This window comes from Antrostomus carolinensis, unplaced genomic scaffold (assembly GCF_000700745.2).
Source record: "Antrostomus carolinensis isolate BGI_N321 unplaced genomic scaffold, ASM70074v2 scaffold246, whole genome shotgun sequence".
In the NCBI taxonomy this organism is placed as follows: Eukaryota; Metazoa; Chordata; class Aves; order Caprimulgiformes; family Caprimulgidae; genus Antrostomus; species Antrostomus carolinensis.
Window position 1 is genome coordinate 44,232 of NW_010323679.1, and position 11,434 is coordinate 55,665.

The following is an 11,434-nucleotide window of genomic DNA, read 5'->3' on the forward strand; positions in this document are numbered from 1 at the left end:
CATCATCTTCTGGATCCCTTACTTTGTCTCATGGATCAAGTTCCCTAGAACGTAGGCCAGAGGACAGTAATATATATGAGCTTTTGAAGGATCAAAATATCTCATTTAAAAGTAAAAGACAGCGATCCAAGAAAATGAAAGCAAGTTCAGTATTAGTCATTTCTGGTGGCCAAGGACATAGAAGAGTGAACAAGAAGACCAAGCAGCAGCGACAAGATGAACTAGTGTCTTCAGTGATGGTCTGGCAAATCCCACTATTAAATATCTAACTGAATTAAATCCAAGATACTTTCTGCTATTAAAAAAAGTCTTGTATCCTTTTACAGCAAATGCCAGCTTAGGACCCAAACGTGTACACTTTATACACCTGGGAGCAATTTCAGTAGGCTTTGATCACAGGATTGAGGGTTGCAAGACAGAGTCTTCACATACTTAGAACATTCTGCAGTGTGAGGGTATTGGAAAATGTTTAGCCGTTGATGCTTAGAACAAAAAAGGATCTGTTAAGACACTTTCAAATGGTTCTAGAATCTCTACCTTATTTATATTCACATTTATAAATACCATAATTATGTTCTATAGCACTTAGGGAAGGCAAGGAACACATGCTATGTCTCATGCTGGTTTTTGCTTAGGTAAATCAGCTGTTGCTTCTTTTTCCAAAGTGACGTATTGCATGGACTGTAGATTTTAACAAATTAGCAAATATTTTTAAACAATAAATAATCTAATGCAAGCTAATATTAATATGGTAATGACTGTAATCGTTTGTAACATCATTCCACAAGCCAGAGTTCAGTCTGGACAAAAATATTTATCTTAATTGATTGGTGTTTGTTTATTTCAACATAGAAAATAGATTTTTGTATTATTATTATTTTTAATGCTCAGTATTATTAAAAATGTTGCAGTACAAAAAGCGCATTATTTTTCTTGGTGGGTGCAATGTGTCTGTCACTCACCTTTGTTATACAGAAAAAGTTCTAAGGGTGCTGTGGCTTAGGGCAAATAGAAAATACCAATAAGCACAGCTGTGCATTGTAGTGCTGCTAATGCATTCTCCCCCTGGCATCTCAGTATCAAAGCTCGACATGGACTATGCTGTTTTTAGGAGGCATGCACATCCAGTAAATTAATAATGAAATTATTAATTAAATCATTAATTGGGGAGAAATATACTGGAATATCTATAGGAAGTGCAGGTAATCACTGTGGGTATAGGTCCTACATCAACTCATTTGTGCTGCATCCTCAGGCAAACACCTATCAAGTAATGTCACAGCGCAGCAGCACGAGCAGAGAGGTGGTCATATCTGAGTGGCGGTCACCTCCTGTCACCCAGTGTTTCAGCAAAGCATGGTCTTGTAAATGCATATTGGGAAAGTAGCGGGCACAGCTTCATTCACTCAGTCAGGCAGCGGTGGCTTTGGCAGTGTCAGAGGGCTGGATTCTACATGGAGACCTAATTGTTGTTTCTTAATGAATCGATGTATTTCCAAAGGAAACTTTGAATTTGAGATTACTGCTGAAATTGCTTTTTGTACTAGTCCCTGCACATGTGAAATATAAGACAAAGCCTTCAACTCAGAAAGACATTGCCAAACATGGTGATAAGACACATCCTTCAGTCAGACTATGTTTAATACAGATAACATGTTAAATGGAGTCACTGACAACATCCTTTTCCCTCATCAATATACTGAAAGATACAGAGAAATTAGGATGGTTAAGTTTCAGCTGAATACGTTAAGAACTCTAATACAGTCTGCAGTTCAGTAAAATGCAAATTAAATACATCTGAAGCAGAATGTTTGTCAGATATACGCATTGACTAGAATCAAGTAAAACTTCTGGCTACTCCGGCACTGTTGTTATCCCAGTAAGGGAGTGGTTTGCCCTGAAATAATTTCTGCTATTTCTAATACAGACTCCTTGTTTTCACTATGTTTTGTTTCAGTTGGCCTAGTTTAAATCAACATCAACTGTAATTACAGTGTTTCCCAGCATGTGACATTTCAAGGTAAACAGTACTAGAGACTGAATTCTTTTGTTCGATTTAAGGTAAAGGGATTTTTTCCAAATAGTAGTTTGGGGGTTTTTTTAATGTTGCTGAAATTTATTTTCTTTATTTTGCAGCAGATTTCTGTCTCTCTTAAATTTTCAATCTGCTTGCTCTAAAAAGCAAACCTCTATCAAGGTGACCTCAAAATCAATGGGTGGGCTGACTTACTGAGTGTGACAGAGCACTGGAGTAATGTCAGGTCTTCCCTGACACCCGGCACCAAGGATGTGGGGCACAGGGAATTCCTGCGCAATCAGTCTTTGCCTGTTCGGTGGCACCAAAACAGGCATCTCAAAAAACAGATGCGCATCTCAGTTTCTTGTCAGAGTTTTGCCCGCATCCTACATCCTGATCAGAACAGGATTCTTGAGCCATAATAGCACAGACTTCAGTGAGTCACAAAGGACACTTGTTACAGGTGGGATTGTAGGCTCAAGGTCTTTGTTACTGTTTTGTGCTTTTATTCTGTGTCTTTCACTGTGTATCTTGCAACTTTAATTGGGTGTTGTGAGCATTGGCGTGGGCTCAGCGTTGGCATGAGTCCTGGTGAAAGGAGAAAGGAAAAAAAAAAAAAAAGCAGAATGCCTCTAAGCCAGGCAGCTGGCAGTATTTTCCCAAACTTTTCCTCTTCTCCCTGGGCTACTGCCTGGGCTTGTGTGGCTTGAGGGATCAAGACCAGTTGCATTTTCTACACTCTTCCATAGCTATGGCCCTGGGAGCTGCTCTTTGCCCACTGTGTGGAAGTACTACATTGTACAGTTTAATGTTTGTATACTGAAAAACAAGATTCTTCTGCGTATAAAGCATATTAAATATATGACTTTGAAACACTGCAGTAAAAAAAACCCCACAGGTTTTATTCTGCGTGCTCCTGGGGTGGGGGATTCCACGGCTGTGCCTTCGGGACTGGATGGTCACATCCACTCTCTCATGGATCTTTATCACCAGGAGCAGTAAGCAGAGTCCAGCACACATTCAATAAATCCATGCATGGTGCTGTTACGAGATCCGCTAGCAGTAATGCATGAGAGTTTTAAAGTGAAATTTGTCCTATCTTCCAGCTGAAAAGTTAGTTTTCTTCAATTTTATCAATAAAACAGTAGAAAGAAAGTCCATATCTGCTCTTCTGAAAGTATATTGGAGTTTTGCCAGTGACTTCAGTGAGAACAGAACAGGGTCCCTCATTTACATCATATTATTTTGAAAAATATGTATCTATTTATCTTACTAAGCTGTAAAGGAAAAGAGAAGCTGTATGTCTGTCTTTAAAAATACACATTGCTGTGAACTAGATTTTTAGTAACTAACTGCACACAAGGTGCCAATGTTTGTTTTCTGATATGCAGCTAACTGATATTACCTTACTATGAAAACAGGCAGGGACCAAAGTTTGTCTTACAGCCAGCAAATAGTCTCTGTAGCTGTTGTAGCCTGTGCTGCCAGGTAGGTTGGATTTTGCTTTCTGATACTGCTTTTCTAGATTAGTAGAAGTTATGGAAAATATTAGGAAAAGAGGGGAGCAAATGTAACCACTATGATATATTCTATATATATTTTCTAACACATAGTAGTGTCTTTTATAACAGGAGCCATACAACTTGTGTATTTATGTTCAAAGTATAAACTGAGAAAAATGTTTTAAAAAATGTGATAAAAATTAATTTCAGAAGTACCTTTCTCGGGTCGTAATTTTAACTAGAAGGCTAGAATTTGTGGCATGCATTAAGAAATAATATATATATATTAATGAACTCATGAAAGGGAAAATAGGATATGTGATTAAGACAACAAAGATGTATATTTTTTAGTTATATAGTTTCTACAATTTAAACACCAGCAAATGCAATTTCTGAAAATGATGCAGTCTCTTGTAATAAGTTTGACCCCTGTATCAATGGACCCAAATAGTGTCTAGGCAGTAGAATTTCTACTATGCTGTCTATATGGAATATGCATCAGCACTTGGGCAGCATGCATGCTGTGTAAAAAGGAGAAGCATTAGTATTCAAAATTAGGATGGCAGAGCAAAAGCATTAACAGAGGAAATTAATTTTCAGTTGCTAACTGGTAATTTGTTTTAATTAATCTGCCCTAAAGGATATATACAGAATCCCATGGTTCTGTTTATATACTGAGACTTGTATTCATCAGACTCGGTGATAGCCTTTTTGTGTGTACCTGCACTATTATAAATAAACAAGAGGAGTTATTGAGAACTCTTTGTTTGCTAGTAAAGCCTGCTTTTTTGCTCCTGTGTTTGTACCTCATCTTTTTAATATATGGTTCTGAAGAATATCAAGTCACGTGAGTGGAGGATACTGCACGTTCACACACCTGATCACAGATTCTGTTCCAATGGGAATTTACAACCCATTATATATGGGTGGGAGTCTGAAGGCTAAAAATTGCTTACTGCCCCTTTGAGAGAGGACTGAATATTGGGAAGGGTTTCCTAAACTGTGGTTCAGTGCTTGAACTTCACTGTTCCTCTCTCTTCTGTCCTGTTTAATTTCATGATGGCATAAAGACAAGTTAGTTTTTGTAAAATGCCTTTGGAGGTGAGAAGAATCTGTGGTTTGAGGTACAACTGTAACGACAGGTTCTGTAAGAGTTAATCTGTATTGCAATAAGTGATACCATGGAGTTGATGCAGTATTTTTAGATTGCTTTACATATCTTAAGAATAATAATACTTCACATAATAACAGTCCTGTTAAGAAGGCAGATTATCATCATCTGTAGCTAGGAGGACACTGTTGAAAAGTGTTTGCCTGACTTGAAGCTAGATGATGAGTCTGTAAAAGCACAGATTAAAGCCATCACTGCTTTCTAAGCCCATGATTAGCCCTTTAAAGTTCCTCCTCCTTGCAGGCATCCTGTATGTGTGGTTGTTGAAACAGCCTGTGCTAGTAAACTGGCCAGGATTGGGGTGACAACTTGAGCACTGACTTGCCATCATAGTTAGTAGGTGACTCTCTGGGATTGAGCCTGGCCTGGGCTGTTCCCATCGGCCAGCACTGACAAGACCACTTATCTGGGATATTCTGAGGACTGATTAACTACGCGGGTGTAAACTGTGTGGTGCTACTTGTAGAATAGGCTCACTGCCTCCAGTTTCTTGATACTGATATAGCCTAACATGTGTCCATACAACCTACTTCATATGGGACAGTTGCCTCACAGTCTAGATCTTGAGACCAGTCTCATACAGTCTGGAGACAGAAATATGTACTATGTAGACCTGACATCTACCATACAGGTACTAGTGGTTGGTACGAGGAGGCTGTGCCTGTGATGGTTCATCAACTACTTGTGCCGCACCGTGACTCAAAACTCTGGTTTACTTCCTTCACCTTTCTGATTTAGGGCTTTTACAGCCGCATGTAGAATCGACATCCCCTTTCCCCACAAATGCAGCATGCACACTGCTATTTGATTTGAGAAACATTGCTAAAGATTTTTCAGAATTGGTTGATTTGCTGCTGCCTCTTACTTGTGCTTACTTGATCACAGCATTTTCCTTAAAGGCAAGCCCAGCTACCAAACTGTCAGAAACACTCTTTACTTCCTAAAGCAAAGAATCAAAACAGCAACACTGAAAAAGCTTCAGATGAAAGGATCTGAAAATTTCCTAGGCAAATGAAGATCTACTGTGCGACTCCATTTGAAATGCAACAATGTCGATCTACAACCGAAAGCACTTCAAGTGCTTTGGCCAAGCTCCATAAACCACACTATAAAGGCAGTCAGTCTTTCACAGCATGACCTTCAAAGGTGTTCAAAGGGAATTTTTTTCCTCCAGCAAAACAGGCCCTGACAGCAGAACTGCAAGTTCTCCTGTTGTGCATACTGTTATACTCCAGGGAAAATCACAGTTATCATTAACGTGTGTCCAACCTGGAAGATGAGCCAGAACACCTAGGATTAAAATGACACACCTTGAGGGAGATGAATCATTGTAAGAATTCACTGGAAATCAAATATAAGGAGTATTTTGACATAAAAAGGTTCAGGTGAGCCTCCAGCAGAGTTTTCTGAAGCACTGAAGCACCTAATTTCCACTGAAATTGGTATATTTACATGCCCAAATGCAGATAATGAGAAAGGCTTTACATTCAAGAAACCAGATACAGTGTAGCTACAGAGTTACCGAGTTTTCACATTTGCTTTCTAGTATTCCACACTAGAGAGAAATTCTATGGGTTTCACTTTGAGCATCAGGGTTGCCTTGATTGTTGGCCCAAAAAATAACTCATGCCTTCCAAAGTAAATTGTAGAAGTCCCTTCCTGTGGGCTTTTCTGGTTCTTGAAACACTGTGTGTTTCAAGTTGTAGAACATGCCTGTCAAACTATACTACATGCTTTTTTAATGTTCCCTTTCTAAAAATATATATTTTTCTGGAGAGTTGGGAGGCACAGATTGTGTGCATTAGTGAGGAGAATTACCCCTAGTTCAGCCAAGAGTTGTAAGTGCAACAGTTTTTCTGCAGTGTTGCTCAGGGCAGTCTGTGACGCTCTTAATCCCGGTCACAAGCAACTGACACCACCAATTAACTTAAGCTGCATCTACACTGCTGAACTCAAGAGCCCTTCAAACGTTACTGACGCACATCCCGAGGCTGTAGCAGGTGGGATCCGTGTGCCAGTCCCTTCCCTGCACAAAGCCCGTTGTCCAGGCAAACAAAACTGCTAATGGCCTATACTTACACATGGTGACCTTTCATTGATACACCAGTATTTTGGGAGAAACATACTGATTGAGAAGTATTTTGCTCACAAGCCACAATCACGGACATACATTGATGGGACAGGTGGTGGCACAATCCATGGCTAATCATGGCTGGGAAGAAACGTTGATGGGATAATCTTAGAGCACTGTAAAGCGCAAAAGTAGGCTTTCATTCTCTTTTCCAAATTCTTTGGGGTTTTATTATTTTTTAAGTGAATTAAGAGATGATGTGCACATTTTCTCAACTGTTCATCTAAGTAAATGCTGTGTATTCCCCATCTTTTAACCTTATCAAATGCTTTCAACCTCATTAAAAGCTGTTCTGCCTGTTCAGAGCATTGTTTTGAGTGATAAAAGTCTGCACTAACACACTCTCTTTTGTTATGCTGGGGCTTTTTTTTTCTTAAATTAAAAACAATATTGATCTGTCTCCAGTGCATAGAAGTATGCAACCCAACTCTGAAGTCATCTTTATGATCTGTTTCTCCTTATGACTACTGCCACTCTATCTCCTACAAGCTGATAACCCTCCCGATGCAACAACCCTTTTCTTTCAATTCTGCTATTTGGATGTATTACAGGGATGGGTGAAAACTAACACACGAAGGCAGACCAGCTTGGATCAGCATCAGACGTATACCACGTATCCTGTGTAACATGCCTACAGCATGTATGGTTTTTGTATTCCAAATACACAAAATGCATTTTAGGCATCTTTGGCTGCTCGGCAGAAATACAATAAGCATTTTTCCCGTGCCAGCAATAGCATCAAACCAATCCTTGAGGCCACTGTGTTATAATACCAAGAAGTATTTCACACAGGAGTGTTCAGCTGTCAAACGCAGGATGAGCAAAAGGAGCCAAGTTTTCTTTATGGTTTGCTCTGGTTTTTTTTTACATTTTGGCTTCTGGCTATGAACTAGATCTCTGGGTACTGCAGGGACCACTGACAGCAGCTAGTGCTGCTATGTATCTGATACTTGGGTATGCAGAGGAGCAATACTACTGAGTTTCACCCATGCCAGTTCCACAATTTCGATGCTGCAACATTTATTTTTTCCAAGACATCCTTGTGCCAATCTAAAAAACAGAAATTCTACCTACAACAAGCCTACCAACAGCTTTGCATCTGCATAGGCACAAGTAGCAGGTCTAGACTGTGTAGGCATGCCAGTCCTACCTAGTGTGCTGGACATGTGCCCACAATGTAATGGGCTCCGCGAGTGAAGGCTGCAAAGCCCACCTAATTAGCTGGGTAAATAATTGAGCATGGACCCATGCTCAGCTCTGTGCTGCAGTGAGTACACTACCTGCAGGATTTTACCTTGCTTCCTTGTAAGAGCTAGCCTGCGTACGCCTGTGTGAGCTACACTCTGAGCCCATTATCTAGGAAGGTTTAAAGCCTCTTGGTCCACAGGATGTGGATTGAGTATTTCATCTGGGTAAAATAACACTTTTGTTAAATAATTCCTAACTTCCTGAAATGAGAAATTCTGTAGCTTTGCTGGCCAAGAATCAGTCTCCCTGAGGCTGCGCTGATTGATTTTTTTTATGTGATCTTCTGGCTCATTTTACTGAGGAACAGTGCATTTGCTACAGCTACTAGAGTAGCCCAGTCCTGCATGACAGCCTCAGAACTGGGAACTGCAGCAATGCAGCTGCTACTGGAGCCAGGGCGAGAAAGAAAAGAAATGCAGGACCCCTCCCAGGAAGAGCAGGGTCCTAAGTAAGCTCTGAGCAGAAGAGCTTACTTAGGATCTTACTTACTACACCTCTGGATCAGGATGCTGTTTGGTGACCCTAGCATGAGAACGGCATTCAGCCCTACTAACAATTGCTGCACCAGAGACATCACAGCCTGATGTCTTCTAGGAAGAAGAAATTGAAAATCTTTTGTTTTGCCTGATGTGGATTAAACAGGCAGAAATCTGTACGAGATGAACAAACCTTCCTATTCCTATATCTTCATCTGGATTTTTTTTTTTTTTTTTGTTACCAGAGAAACATCTGATAAAATTATTTTGTTCCAAACTGTATTCCCTTTTTATTATTGAGCACTATTGCTGGTATGTGAGAGACAGTCAGGATGGGCAGTATGTCCAGAAGGAAGTCTGCTGTATGCAACCAGGCAGGACTAGCCAGCACTTCTGGGACAGAGCAGAGCAAACAGTTCCCTTCTTGCCTTTCTTTACTGAGCTCACCGTGCTTGCCACTCTACTGCTGTTGCTCCAGGCTCATTGCCCCTTGCAGAACACAGTATCTCAGCAAGTTCTGATGGCCAGTAGCAGCAGTTACAAGCAATCAGTCCCTCTGAATATTTGTCATGTTGGCTGGGCTACAGAAAATGCATGACAGCCACCAAATTATGTATCATGTAAGCTCTGTGATTTCTTTAGGACAGGGCCTTTTCTACCCTGGGAGAATGATTCATCTCATGTAATTTAGATGTTTAAAAATTAATTGTCTACAGCTGTATCAGTCTGACTTAACAGCTAATGGAAAAAACCAAGGAATACCAAAGGATCAGCCACCTCATCCTAAGATAAGATGTGTAAGATAGGTGAGAAAAATTGCCCTCCAGACATGGTTAATCCTGTACATTAATTATAAATGGAGCCTCAGGGAACTCAAGTAGGGAAATCATACAACTAGAACTGAGATGATTTCTACAATGGGTGTCCCAGTTTTTAGCATCATCTCCAGTCCTACTGAAAACTGAAAGTCTAGTTGATGAGCAGCTTTAATTCTCCATGGGAGGTTTCCCAGCCCATGATCCACAGAGCAGCAGTACTTTGCAAAAGTTGTGCTAAGAGGCCAGCAACTCTCCTTTATATCTGTTTTCACTTAAAGGTTTGATGACAAAGGTGCACGAGGGACCAGAAAGAAACTTGAAGGGAGGACAGTAGACTGAGGCTCACAAAGTTAGGGAATCACTGCCCAAAGCTAACCTTTCAAAAAGCAGAACTGAGGTCATTTCACCTGATCTGCTTCTGGCAATGTTCAGTAAGAGCAGAGGATAATCTTCAACGGCCAAGTGCTACCTGACTTCTCAGGCTAGGACATCTGTGGAGCTTCAGTTTTGTACAGGTCTTTGCCAGCTCCAGCCACAGGGGCAAGTATGGCCCATAAACACACAATACACTACTTCCTGCCCACCACTGACTTTCAATCGTCTCCAGAAACCGTAGCTCAGAGCCCTCTGTGTACACATAGAATGGAATGTCATGTGGCAGTTAAAGCTGAAGAGGAGCTAAGCAAATCCAGTAGTGCTTAAAATCATCATATATTCAGAAAGCATGAGTCAGAATGATCTCAAATGAACCTCAGATATGATACTGCTGCCACAGCCACATAGCTCCCATCAGCATGAACAGAAGTCAGGCACCACAAGGGGAGACAATCCTCCACAGAGGAACAGAACAATGGCGATTTTAAGAGTGAAAATAATTTCCAAAACTAGTATTAGTTGTCTATTTTCAGTATCAGCTTGAATTATATAGTATTTAAAGTAACACGAAACAGCAGGAAGATTGGTTCCTGATGTCAGGAAAGAAGTTATTTCTGGCAGGCTTTAATGGATCTGCTGTATCACACAGAAACTTCTTCCAGCTATCTAGGAATAAAACCATTTACAGAAACTAACAGTCCAATCATGTAATGGATCCACATCAGGGGACAGCAGGAAATTTGCAATTATGCTAAAGCCACATGTTGTGGTTACCAATTGTTCTAAGACCTCTGTGACACTGTGTGATTATTACTTATTTATCTTACGGCACCAAGAAGCATGCTGGTCTCTCTCAGTAGAGATGAGACATGACCTCAGCTTGAAAACCAGCCTTCAGGTTAAGTGCTGCACTTAAGTAAGTGCAAAACATTAGCGGAGCTAAGAGTTTCAAGTGGTTACACTTACCCAGCACTGCACGCAAGAACTTTAGTGTACTAAGGGCTCACTCAACACATAAGAGTTTTAGCAAAACCAAAGTCAAAAAGTAGGAGCAATGGGACAAAATGAATGCGTAGACACCCAACCACACTTCACCACCACCATGAAGCTGGAAGAACATACAACTGCAATGTTTACACTGCCAGAACAGAAGAAATTAATTGTCAGGTTAATTTGAGAGAGGAGTCAGGAGCAGCTTTGCAAGTCTGCTCAGGAGTGTCTCCCAGGGCTGGGAGCCACTTGCTGGGTGGCTGCAGGAGAACCAGTCTGACGGGACCCACTCCAGGGTGGAAAGAGGGGAAAGAGAAAAGCTGCAGAAGAATAGCGTTTTGAGACACCAGTATGGTAGGAAAAGCGTATGTTGCAACAGCAACATGATACATCGGGCACCAGCAGTGGTTTAGAAAGGCTTGGGTAGCGTGGTGTCAGTGCCTGCTGTCTTGGTAGGAGTCAGACTGCAGCCCGTGGTGGGATTGAGCCGGGCAAGTACCACCGGCTGCACCGGGAGCAGACCCAGGGCACAGCTTACCTAAGGTGAGGGTTGTCTCTTTTTTTTCCAATAAACTGGGAAAAGGGTCTAATTCTGGGAATCCCGATGAGAGTCTCAGCTTTGAAGTGCGGGACGAAATGGGACCCAGACCCAAACTGCAAACAGAAACCAGCTGGCCTCCACCTCGTCGTTCCTCCGTCGGCAGAA

General features: G+C 41.1%; 1 protein-coding gene across 1 annotated transcript in view; it reads left to right on the forward strand.

The window, feature by feature from the left end:
* LOC104527019 (rho guanine nucleotide exchange factor 10-like) overlaps positions 1-269 on the forward strand; it is a 39,651-nt gene extending 39,382 nt beyond the window's left edge. The window contains 1 exon segment of the mRNA XM_010170631.2: positions 1-269. This exon segment is cut by the window's left edge and continues 24 nt beyond it. Coding sequence (XP_010168933.2) covers positions 1-269 — 269 coding nt within the window.
* Positions 270-11,434: the final 11,165 nt, after the last annotated feature.